This window comes from Bos indicus, chromosome X, assembly GCF_029378745.1.
Source record: "Bos indicus isolate NIAB-ARS_2022 breed Sahiwal x Tharparkar chromosome X, NIAB-ARS_B.indTharparkar_mat_pri_1.0, whole genome shotgun sequence".
NCBI lineage: Eukaryota > Metazoa > Chordata > Mammalia > Artiodactyla > Bovidae > Bos > Bos indicus.
In genome coordinates this window covers 85,900,409-85,913,578 of record NC_091789.1, presented here as the reverse complement: position 1 = coordinate 85,913,578, position 13,170 = coordinate 85,900,409, and the positions used below count along the sequence as shown (strand labels likewise).

General features: G+C 41.4%; 1 protein-coding gene across 3 annotated transcripts in view; it reads left to right on the top strand.

Annotated features, from left to right (window-relative positions):
• KIF4A (kinesin family member 4A) overlaps window positions 1-13,170 on the top strand; it is a 129,793-nt gene that overhangs the window by 110,351 nt on the left and 6,272 nt on the right. For 2 of the 3 annotated variants that reach the window (XM_070784779.1, XM_070784781.1), the window contains exons 24-28: window positions 53-223; window positions 2,542-2,649; window positions 3,646-3,726; window positions 4,083-4,181; window positions 4,709-4,891. In XM_070784779.1, coding sequence (XP_070640880.1) covers window positions 53-223; window positions 2,542-2,649; window positions 3,646-3,726; window positions 4,083-4,181; window positions 4,709-4,891 — 642 coding nt within the window. The remainder of the gene's footprint in view (window positions 1-52; window positions 224-2,541; window positions 2,650-3,645; window positions 3,727-4,082; window positions 4,182-4,708; window positions 4,892-13,170) is intronic. The other variant, XM_019956143.2, reaches the window with a different exon arrangement.

Here is a 13,170-nt window from a genome sequence, read left to right as displayed (position 1 = left end):
GGGGAAAGGTGACCGTTCTCCAAATAAACTGATCTTCTTTTATCCCTTCCAGCTGGTCTCCTCCAAAATACAGGTCAGCAAGCTTGAAAGCAACCTGAAACAGAACAAGGCCAGCCATGCTGACATGCAGAAGATGCTGTTTGAGGAACGAAATCATTTTGCTGAAATAGAAGCAGAGTTACAGGCAGAGCTGGTGAGAATGGAACAACAGCACCAAGAGAGGGTAAGCTGGCAAGCCAAGAAGCCATACTGAGAAACAAACCATCGTTGCTTTCTGTTGTTGGTTTAAAATAATAATAGTGGGAGGTATGAAGTTTCCTTCAAAAGGCCATGTAGTCTTTTCCAATCTTTGCCAACAAGAAACCAGAAACAGAAAAATGACCTATCTAAGTTTACATGTCCCAGTGACAGTGGCTCTTAGCTTCCAATTTTTTTTTTTTTTAGTATTTATCTACTTATTTATTTGGCTGTCCCAGGTCTTATTTGCAGCATGCAGAATCTTTCGTTGCAGCACACGGGCTTCTCTGTATTTGTGGCCCAAGGGTTCCAGAGCACGTGGGCTCAGTAGTTGTGGTACACAAGCTTAATTGCCTCATGGCGTGTGGGATCTTAGTTTCCCAACCAGGGATCAAACCCATATTCCCTGCATTGGCAGGTGGATTCTTAACCACTGGACCACTGGGAAGTCCCTTAAGCTCCAACTTTAATACCAAGATGAACATGCTGATAATACTGTGGCTGTTCTTACTACTTCAAGCCATGAGAGTAAAAGAGAATAATTTTCTTTGAAATCACAGAGGAATAACTGCATCAGTTCAGTTCAGTTCAGTTGCTTAGTCATGTCTGACTCTTTGTGACCCCATGGACCACAGCATGCCAGACCTTCCTGTCCATCACCAACTCCCAGAGTCTACTCAAACTCATCTCGATTGGGTCGGTGATGCCATCTACCCATCTCATCCTCTGTCATCCCCTTTTCTTCCTGCCTTCAATCTTTCCCAGCATCAGGGTCTTTTCAAATGAGTCAGCTCTTCACATCAGGTGGCCAAAGTATTGGAGTTTCAGCTTCAACATCAGTCCTTCCAATGAACACTCAGGACTGATCTCCTTTAGGATGGACTGGTTGGATCTCTTTGCAGTCCAAGGGACTCTCAAGAGTCTTCTACAACACCACACTTCAAAAGCATCAATTCTTCAGCACTCAGCTTCCTTTATAATCCAACTCTCACATCCATACATGACTACTGGAAAAACCATAGCCCTGACGAGACAGACCTTTGTTGGTAAAGTAATGTCTCTGCTTTTTAATATGCTGTCTAGGTTGGTCATAACTTTCCTGCCAAGGAGTAAGCGTCTTTTAATTTCATGGCTGCAGTCACCATCTGCAGTGATTTTGGAGCCCAAAAAAATAGTCTCTCGCTGTTCCCATTGTTCCCCCATCTATTTGCCATAAAGTGATGGGACTGGATGCCACGATCTTAGTTTTTTGAATGTTGAGCTTTAAGCCAACTTTTTCACTCTCCTTTCACTTTCATCAAGAGGCTCTTTAGTTCTTCTTCAATTTATGCCACAAAGGTGCCATAAGGTTATTCTTCAATTTCTGCATATCTGAGGTTATTGATATTTCTCCCAGCAATCTTGATTCCAGCTTGTGCTTCATCCAGCCCAGTGTTTCTCGTGATGTACTCTGCATATAAATTAAATAAGCAGGGTAACAATATACAGCCTTGACCTACTCTTTTTCCTATTTGGAACCAGTCTGTTGTTCCATGTCCAGTTCTAACTCTTGCTTCCTGACCTGCATACAGATTTCTCAAGAGGTAGGTCAGGTGATCTGGTATTCCCATCTCTTTCAGAATTTTCCACAGTGTATTGTGATCCACACAGTCAAAGGCTTTGGCATAGTCAATAAAGCAGAAATAGATGTCTTTCTGGAACTCTCTTGCTTTTTCGATGATCCAGTGGACGTTGGCAATTTGATCTCTGGTTCCTCTGCCTTTTCTAAAACCAGCTTGAACATCAGTAAGTTCACGGTTCACATATTGCTGAAGCCTGGCTTGGAAAATTTTGAGCATTACTTTACTAGTGTGTGAGATGAGTGCAATTGTGAGTAGTTTGAGCATTCTTTGGCATTGCCTTTCTTTGGGATTGGAATGAAAACTGACCTTTTCCAGTCCTGTGGCCACTGCTGAGTTTTCCAAATTTACTGGCATATTGAGTGCAGCATTTTCATAGCATCATCTTTCAGGATTTGAAATAGCTCCACTGGAATTCTATCACCTCCACTAGCTTTGTAGTGATGCTTCCTCAGGCCTACTTGACTTCACATTCCAGGATGTCTGGCTCTAGGTGAGTGATCACACCATTGTGATTATCTGGGTCATGAAGATCTTTTTTGTACAGTTCTGTGTGTTCTTACCACCTCTTCTTAATATCTTCTGCTTCTGTTAGGTCCATACCATTTCTGTCCTTTATTGGAATAAACTGAAATTCCTTTTTCCTCTTATTCCTTTGGTACCATTGGGTTGTATTTTTCTCTAGGTGCTGTACCTCCTCAGTCAGCTGCAACAAAGCCAGATGGCGGAGAAGCAGCTAGAAGAGTCAGTCAGTGAAAAGGAACAACAGCTGCTGAACACCCTGAAGTGTCAGGTACGGACATGAGGCAAAGCTCTCCAGAGATGGGGTCCACAGGCCTGACTTAGAACTCTATCTGATTTAGACCATTGTTTAACCTGCAGAAAAAATTACCTACTGAAAAGAAGTTTATAATGGTAGCCTCTATTGCTTTGTTAGCCCTATTTGGTCAATTTAGGGATGTTTAGGATGTAGCCCTACATAGGATAACCTCTGTTTTGGTACAGAAATGAAAGTATATACTTCGTACCAGACTTTAAGGCCTCCTCGTTCTTTCTCTCAACCCTGAGCTCTAAAGAGTTGAGAAAGTTAAATCATCCAGGAGAATCCTAGGGGCATTTAGCTCTCTCTTTCTGTGCCTGCTATGAGTTAAGACCTGACATGTTTGTAAAATGCCTGGGGTCTGCATTTCTTCCAGAGTCTGGAAACACCACACCCTTTAATAGCATGTTGGAGCACTATTTTATCCAACTTAGCATCTTTTTCCTGAACCAGCAGTCTCTAAGTTTTCCTTGGCACCTCTCATTGAAGACATAACCAAACTTGTTAAGGTCATGTACATGAATCCAGTTGTCTTAAGTGCCAAGAAAGTTTATTCAGGCTCATTAGTGCAGCAAATACACTTCTTAATCTGTGTTGAGAAGCATGGACAAAAGCATCCAAAGATGTCAAAGAAACAGCTGACTCTCTGGGTGGGTTTCTTTATTGGCATCCTGATGTAAATAAGGGATATGAGGCTAGAAAATAGAAAAAAATGAAGAAGGTGTATAGGGCAGCGCCCATGCTTCCTGCGAGTGTGGTCATGGCTGCTTGGGAATGTTGGAATAGAGGTGGCATTCAGGACATCTAGGAATTGGTCGGGATCAGGCATTTTTCTGGGTGCCAATGCCTGCTGTGCAAAAACCATCTGCTGCCAGCAACTTGGCAGTAGTGTGTTTTCATCTCTGAGTTCTTTGGTAACCCATATGTAGTACCCAAAATAACCCCACCTATCACTGCATTATCTGGAAGCAGGATGAAGAACTTGAGAAGATGCGGGAAGTGTGTGAGCAAAATCAGCAGCTTCTGCGAGAGAATGAACTCATGAAGCAGGTACTGCAGCTTCCCACCCATTTAATAAGCCCTGGAAGACCCTGTTGCAACTGAGACCAGCCCTTGGGAGCACCTCCTAGTATATACAGTGACTTGGCTCTATTTTATGAGGTCTTCATCTAGTTTCCATATGATACAGTCATGTGCATTTCAGATGATATAAAAGACATATTTAAATTTGCTCCTTTCTAAATCTAATACTGATCCTGTGAAGTGGGAATCCTTCAACCTACTTTGCTATTATCTGGCCTCACTTTACCATGGCTTAAAATTAAGCTAATTAGGATTCTATGTTTCATCCATGAACACTCAGAAGCTTCCCTGAAAAGTATACTTTGTCTTTTCTTTTCAAATAGAAACTGAACCTCCTCCAAGTAGCCAGCAAACAAAAATCTCATCTTCCTAAGGATACCCTTCTGTCTCCAGACTCTTCTTTTGAATATATCCCACCTAAGGTAAACTACTCAGTGCCTGTGATACCTTTGCATAGCCAAGGTTTGTGGTGAGTGTGCAAAAATCACCTTTTTAGGAGTGGTTGAGAGTTAAAATTCCCACATTCCAGCATCTCAAGTTTCCTTGGAGTCCCAGATAAAACTGAAGTTCAATCTTGAGGAAAATAGACTTTCTCCCTCCCTAGAAGCCTGTCTTTAGGCCATGTACAGGCATTATGCAACACAGCTGAGGAGGAGGAACAAAGAGCAGTGTTCAGCTGTCCATCTAAAGATACTTATCATATCATGAGTCTCTCCCTCCTCCCTCAGATTACTCAGCCTCTGTCCCTTCAGTTTCTTTCCCTTCAAAGACTGTAAGGTCAAAGGCTAAAGCAGAATTTTATTCTGATTGGTAAAGCCAAGTGGGGTATCTTTGAGGGCGTCTAAAATCTATGCTCTGAGAATGTAGCTGGCAGCAGCTACTGAGAAGATAGGATCCATGTGTTGTTGTTGTTCTTAGTTAAATAACCATTCCAAACCTTTTTTCTTAGCCCAAACCTTCCCGTTTTAAAGAAAAGTTTTTGGAGCAAAGCATGGACATCGAAGATCTAAAATACTGTTCGGAATATTCTGTGAATGAACCTGAGGACAATGATGATGATGACGGCGATGGGAATGATGAGGAATGGAAGCCAACAAAATTAGTTAAGGTGTCCAAGAAGAACATCCAAGGGGTAGGAGGCAGCTCATCTCTTTCAGGAGTTCTATTCATTAGTCTTCACTGCCAGTGAGAATGTGCCAGCCCCTCGATCCTATTCAGAGGCACTGGCTCCACTGAGGGGTGTTCATTGGGCAAGCTCTATATGGAACCCAGGGCTAATTGAGAGGGCTTCCTGGGTGCACAGAGGGGTTCTTTTCATGTTTTCAGATTCTTACCCAGTCTGAACAGGTAGTAGTGTTCTATACCGTCTCACTGAAACTGGTTCCAGTGTGATCATAATAACCTTTCACATTTTTATAGCACTTTACAGTTTATGAACTATTCTCATATGTTACCTCTTTTCATTGTCACCAAAAAAAAAAAAAGAATCCAGTGAAGTGTTTACTGTTTGTATTTTACAGCTGGATCTAAGACTCAGGAGAGTGAAGTGACCTTGCCCAGAGACATAAAACCAAGTGAGAGTCAGGACTTGAAATCAAATGTTCTGACTCCAAGTCCAGTTTATTTTACCACACCATGGTCAAATGAGTAAAAACCACAGACCAACTTTAAAATCAAACATAGCAAAGTTAAGGCTAGTTAGGAACAATCTGACTTTGAGACATGCTCTTTTTACTTACTGGAGAAGGCAGTGGCACCCCACTCCAGTACTCTTGCCTGGAAAATCCCATGGACGGAGGAGCCTGGTGGGCTGCAGTCCATGGGGTCGCTAAGAGTCGGACACGACTGAGCAGCTTCACTTTCAATTTTCACTTTCATGCGTTGGAGAAGGAAATGGCAACCCACTCCAGTGTTCTTGCCTGGAGAATCCCAGGGATGGGGGCGCCTGGTGGGCTGCCATCTATGGGGTTGCACAGAGTCGGACACGACTGAAGTGACTTAGCAGCAGCAGCTATTTACTTACACGTGCTTTACTTACAATGCTACATATTTACCAAACCTAGATGTTTTATGTTGAAACACTAACTTCCCAGGCCTTACAGTTCACTATTACCCTAACTGTGCCCTGCAGTCACATTCCACTTGCAGAGAACAGCTCACAAATTACCTTAGCTGGATTCCTAGAAGGTTACTCAATTTCATTAGCTGATAGTGCACTGGGGAACTGAGCCTTGTAAAGCCACAAACACCAGAGAGAAGCAAGTCATGAGAACTAGACCATTGTGATGGCATTAAATCATTTGCAAAGTCATTAGGAATGCAACAAAATCACCATGTGCTCTTGGTGGAACTAAGAGCTCATCCTTAGCCTCAGAGAGCTTATAATCTAAATGGAAAACAAGACAAATAGGAAGCATCATAGATCCTCGGGGCTTTCCAGGTGGTGCAAGTGGTAAAGAACCTGCAAGAGACATAAGAGACACGAGTTCGATCCCTGGGTCAAAAAGATCCCCGGGAGGAGGGTACGGCAGCCCATTCCATTATTCTTGCCTGGAGAATCCCATGGACAGAGGAGCTTGGTGGGCTATAGTCCATAAGGTCACAAAGAGTCAGACATGACTGAAGCGACTTAGCATGCATGTACACATAGAACCTCAACCTACTCATCTCAGGGACACGGATTGAGGGGCCTTGAAGAGTGACTATAAAGCCAAACCAGGTAGATAGAGTTTAAGGACATGCCATGAAAGAGAAGACTGTTGCTGCATTATAAGAAAGGGAAATACAGTCTTGGGAGACCATTTTCTGACACAATGAATAGCATATTGCAAAGTCTTGATAGTAGAGGTAGTAGTGTAACAGTTGGGACATTGAGAGAAAATGGGGAAGAACATGTCTTTCATTCATTTACTCAGCAAACATTTATGCTGTCTACTGTGATTGAAGTGGAATGCATGAGCTGAATGTTGATGAAAAGGTCAGCCAGATAATAGAAAGCAAAGATGAGAAGTACACACAGAAACGAATGGTAGAGGACCTAAAACCCTGGGAAGGAGTTTCCAAATAGGAAGCAAATATGGGTATACTTGTCTTTGAGAAATGCCTATCACACACACAAGTATATATATATGCACTATTGCTATAAGCTTAAAAAAGGAAATATGAAAGTATAGCAAAATATTGCAAGTAAGTAATAATTGTTATCAGTGATAAATCCTATGTCTAAAACACTGAGAGATGATTCTTTTCTAGGCTTTCCCTCTGATTTTATAACTTGAGAATATAATTGGGCTTTAAGGGGGGCAAGTTGACAATTGAGTTTCTCCTTTTTGGTGACCTCGAAGTACAATGGATGCTGTAACTGCTCTTTGATCAGACTACTTGTAGACACGTCAGCTTTAGACCTTGATGCTTTGCATGAAGGCCATCCTGATTGTTACTGTTGCAACACAGCGGAATCACTAGGTATCTGGACAGGAGACTGCAGCAAGCACCAAACTGAGGACTTGTCCAAAGCTAATGCTGAAAAAATAGGTTTCCTCATTCAGCTGTATTTCCTATATGTACTAAGGAGATGCCAAAGGATAAAGAAGTGATAGCTTAGAAGCCAGGTAAACATGAGTTCTGTCTTGACTTTGCCACTGTTTAGTTGGATGGCCTTAAGCAGGTCACGCAATCTCTCTGGGCCTCAGATTCCTTATTTATGCAATAAAGGGATGAGACTAGACTAGTGATATATAAGGTCTCTTCCAGCACGAATATCCTGAGTTAAAGTTGTATATATGGGTTTTGTTGTTGTTGTTCTTAATATGTGGGTTTTAATAATACCACCTTTATATGGTATTATATGGTGTCTGAGAAGTTAAAAGAAGGAATATATGTGAGAGCACCTTGTAAAGGATAAAATGCCATGCAAGTATTGGTATTAAAGCACTGTAACCACTATTACAAATATTCCCATTTGTCCCCTTTGGCAGAAAAGAAGGAGCAGATATTCTGGTCTCTAGTAATAAAAGAATGGAGATGAACTGGGATGGAGTGACTTGTCCAGGGGCATGCCAAGTATTGAATATAAGACTAGAGCCCAAGTCTCCTAATTCCTAACCTGGTATTCTTTATGTTACAATTTTTACCAGTTTTTTATCATTCTGAGATATAATATAGCACTGAAATCAGTGCTAGAAGAACTATAGACTCTAAAGAAATAATTTTCAACCCTGGTTACACATTAGAATCCTCCAGGGAGCTTTTAAACACAGGGAGCCTGAGACACCATGCCCAGATATTCTGATTTAATTAGTCTGAGGTGGGACCTGGCATTTTTGAAAAACTCCCCAGAGATTTCTTATGTGCACATGGACATCACCAGATGGTCAGGGTTGAGAACCACTGGCATAAAGGAACCCCAAAGGTCTTTCATTTCTACTTCCCACTCTATATAAAGACTCTCTATTATAGTGGTTCCCAATTATAGTGTTGGGACATGCTGGTTGGTTGCTAGCAGTTGTGATACACATGTGTGTACACACATATACCACATACATCATATTTGAGATTATGTCTGTGGCAAGGTCTTGCTCCCTCTCTTATATTTTGATCCCGGTTTGGGAGAAAACAGGATGAAGTTACAGCTAGTGCACATGGCATTCATGTGAATACATCTAACGTGTACATCATGACTGTTCTATAATACCACTCCCAGGTGTTTAGCCTCTGCTTGCTTGAAAACAAGCAGTCTACTAGGGGGAAGCTCACAGTCTCACAGGGAATCCCATTGTATTCCAAGTGGCTGTTAGAAAGTTCTACTTTGTTGAGCGAAAGTGTGCTGTCCTATAGATCATCCCAATGAGACTTTGACTATGTAAAAGTTGACTTGTTCTTCCTTATAACAACCCCTAAGATACCACTTTCCTACCATTAACCTTATGGATAAAATGAAGACACATGGCCTGGGTAATAGAGTGTTTTTGAGGCAGATAGATAAATGTGTAAATGGTCAGAGGACCATACCCAACATATAGCAATCAATGGATCAATGTCATTCTGGTGAGGTATCTCTAGGACATGTCTTAGAACGCTGTCTTTTGCTCTGTCTTATTCAAAGGAGTCAAGTTGGGTTTTGTTTTGTTTTATTACATCCAGTGTTGGCAAAGGTGACAGGTGGGCATTTCTGTCTGTTGTTGTTAAAATGTAACTTGTCATACCTTTCTGGAAAGCACCTTGCAAATATGTATCAGAAGCCTTAAAAATATTCCTATCGGCAGGGAGGTTCAAAGGGAGGGGACATATGTATACTTATGACTGATTCATACTATTCATGGGGTTCTCAAGGAAAAATACTGAAGTGGTTTGCCATTCCCTTCTCCAGTGGACCACATTTTGTCAGAACTCTCCACCAGTATGAAAAGGCAAAAAGATATGACACTGAAAGATGAACTCCCCAGGTCGGTAGGTGCCCAATATGCTACTAGAGAAGAGTGGAGAAATAGCTCCAGAAAGAATGAAGAGACTGAGCCAAAGTGAAAACAATGCCCAGTTGTAGATGTGACTGGTGATGGAAGTAAAGCCCAATGCTGTAAAAACAATATTGCATAGGAACCTGGAATGTTAGGTCCATGAATCAAGGGAAATTGGAAGTAGTCAAACAGGAGATGGCAAGAGTGAACACTGATATTTTAGGACTCATGGACGGGAATAGGAGAATGTAATTCAGATGACCATTATATCTACTACTGTGGGCAAGAATCCCTTAGAAGGAATGGAGTAGCCCTCGTAGTCAACAAAAGAGTCTGAAATGCAGTACTTGACTGCAATCTCAAAAACGATAGAATGATCTCTGTTTCCAAGGCAAACCATTCAATATCACAGTAATCCAACTCTGTCCCAACCACTAATACTGAAGAAGGTGAAGTTGAATGATTCTATGACCTACAAGACCTTCTAGAACTAACACCAAAAAAAGATGTCCCTTTCATTGTAGGGGACTAGAATGCAAAAGTAGGAAGTCAAGAGATACCTGGAATAACAGGCAAGTTTGGCCTTGGAGTACAAAATGAAGCAGGGCAAAGGCTAACAGAGTTTTGCCAAGAGAACAACACAAAAGACGACTCTGCACATGGACATCACCAGATGGTCAGTATTGAAATCAGATTGATTATATTCTTTGTAGCCAAAGATGGAGAAGCTCTATATAGTCAGCAAAAACAAGACTGGGAGCTGACTGTGGCTCAGATCACGAACTCTTTATTGTAAAATTCAGACTTAAAGAAAGTAGGGAAAACCACTAGACCATTCAAGTATGACTTAAATCCTTTATGATTATACAATGGAAGTGACAAATGTATTCAAGGGATTAGATCTGATAGACAGAGTGCCTGAAGAACTATGGATGGAGTTTCATGACATTGTATAGGAGGTGGTGATCAAAACCATCCCCAAGAAAAAGAAATGCAAGAAGGCAAAATGGTTGTCTGAGGAGGTCTTACAAATAGCTGAGGAAAGAAGAGAAAGCAAAAGGCAAAGGGGAAAAGGAAAGATATCCATCTGAATGCAGAGTTCCAAAGAATAGCAAGGAGAGATAAGAAAGCCTTCCTCAGTGATCATTGCAAAGAAATAGAGGAAAACAATAGAATGGGAAAGATTAGAGATCTCTCCAAGAAAATTAGAGATACCAAGGGAACATTTCATGAAAAGATGGGCATAATAAAGGATAGAAATGGTATGGACGTAACAGAAGTAGAAGATATTAAGAGGTGGCAAGAATACACAAAAGAACTATATAAAAAAGATCTTAATGATCTAGATAACCATGATGGTGTGATCACTCACCTAGAGCCAGACATCCTGGAGTGCAAGGTCAGGTGGGCCTTAGGACGCATCACTACGAACAAAGCTAGTGGAGGTGATAGAATTCCAGTTGAGCTATTTCAAATCCTAAAAGATGATGCTCTGAAAGTGCTGCACTTAATATGCCAGCAAATTTGGAAAACCCAGCAGTGGCCACAGGACTGGAAAAGGTCAGTTTTCATTCTAATCCCAAAGAAGAGCAATGTCAAAGACTGTTCAAACTACCACACAATTGTGCTCATCTCACATGGTAGCAAAGTAATGCTCAAAATTCTCCAAGCTAGACTTCAACAGTACGTGAACCAAGAACTTCCAGATTTTCAAGCTGTTTTAGAAAAGACAGAGGAACCAGAGATCAAATTGCCAACATTCATTTGATCACAGAAAAAGCAAGAGAATTCCAGAAAAACATCTACTTCTGTTTCATTGACTATGCTAAAGCCTTTAATTGTGTGGATCACAACAAACTGCTGAAAAGTCTTCAAGAGATGGCAATACCAGACTACCTGACCTGCCTCCTGAGAAGTCTATATGCTGGTCAAGAAGCAACAGTGAGAACCGTACGTGGAACAATGGACTGGTTTCAAATTAGAAAGAGTATGTCACGCTGTATATTGTCACCCTGCTTATTTAGCTTATATGCAGAGTACATCATGCTAAATGCCAGGCTAGATGAAAAACAAGCTGGAATCAAGATTGCTGGGAGACATATCAATAACCTCAGATATGCAGATGATACCACCCTTATAGCAGAAATCGAAGAGGAACTAAAGAGCCTTCTGATGAGAGTGACAGAGGAGAGTGAAAAAGCTGGCTTAAAACTCAACATTGAAAAAACGAAGATCATGGCCTCTGGTCCAATCACTTCATGGCAAATACATGGGGAAACAATGGAAAGAGTGAGAGACTTTATTTTGGGGAGCTCCAAAATCATTGGAGATGGTGACTACAGCCATGAAATTAAAAGACGCTTGCTCCTTGGAAGAAAAGCTATGACCAACCTGGACAGCATATTAAAAAGCAGAGATATTACTTTGCTGACAAAGGTCCATCTAATTAAAGCTGTGGTTTTTCCAGTAGTCATGTATGGATGTGAGAGTTGGACCTTAAAGAAAGCTGAGCACTGAAGAATTGATGCTTTTGAACTGTGGTGTTGGAGAAGACTCTTGAGAGTCCCTTGGGCTGCAAAGAGATCAAACCAGTCAATCCTAAAGGAAATCAGTCCTGAATATTCATTGGAAGGACTGATGTTGAAGCTGAAACTCCAGTACTTTGGCTACCTGATACAGAGAACTGACTCATTAAAAAAAATCCTAATGCTGGGAAAGATTGAAGACAGGAGAAGAAGGAGATGACAGAGGTTGAGATGGTTGGATGGCATCACTGACTCGATAGACATGAGTTTGAGCAAGCTCCGGAATTGGTGATGGACAGAGAAGCCTGGCATGCTGCAGTCCATGGGGTCACAGAGAATCAGATACGACTGAACGTAATGTATGGCTGATTCACGCTGTTGTATGGCAGAAACCAACACAACATTGTAAAGCAATGATCCTCCAACTAAAAATAAGTTTTTTAAAATGTTCCTTTCCTTCAGCCCTGTAATTATACACCTAGGTATTTATACCAAGTAAGTAGTCATTGATATGTAAAAAGATTTATAAATCATTTTTGAGCACAGACTATGTATCAGGCACTGCTTCTAGGGGCTGAGGATAATAAACAGACATGTCAGATCCTTGGCCTCATGAAACTGAAGGCATTCTTGTGGAGAGAGACACATAGTGACCAGAAACAAAATAATTTTAGATGATAAGAGATGAAACAAAAATATAGTCAAATCTTAGAGAATGATGGGGTAGGAAGAGAGTACTTTGGAAGAATGCTTGGAAGAGGCCTCTCTAAAGAGGAGATATTTAAGCTGAGATCTGAACAAAGTGAAGGAACAAGCCGGGAACAAAATCAGAACATTTCAGGAAAAGGAAACCGTAACTGCAAAGGTCTCAGGGTAAGAATGATCTTGGCTTATCAAGGAGCAGCTGAAAAGGTCAGTGTGGCTGGAGGATACTGAGAAATGAAAGAGTGCAGTACAAGGGCAGGTCAGAGGGGTAATCAGGGCCCTTGTCAGTCATGGTAAGATTTGGATTGTATTTATGTACCAGGATATTTGCTGTATGTAACATGATTCTTGGAGAAGGCAATGGCAACCCACTCCAGCACTCTTGTCTGGAAAATCCCACGGACGGAGGAGCCTAGTAGGCCGTAGTCCATGCGGTCGCAAAGAGTCGGACACTGAGAGACTTCCCTTTCACTTTTCACTTTCATGCATTGGAGAAGGAAATGGCAACCTACTCCAGTGTTCTTGCCTGGAGAATCCCAGGGACAGGGGAGCCTGGTGGGCTGCCATCTATGGGGTCGCACAGAGTCGGACACGACTGAAGCGACTTAGCAACAACAACATAGCAACAACATGATTTATAATGGTAAAAAATTTCTTTCAAAATAATCTTAATATCTAACATTAGGTGACTGATTAAGTAAATTGACATTTCCACATAATGAAAG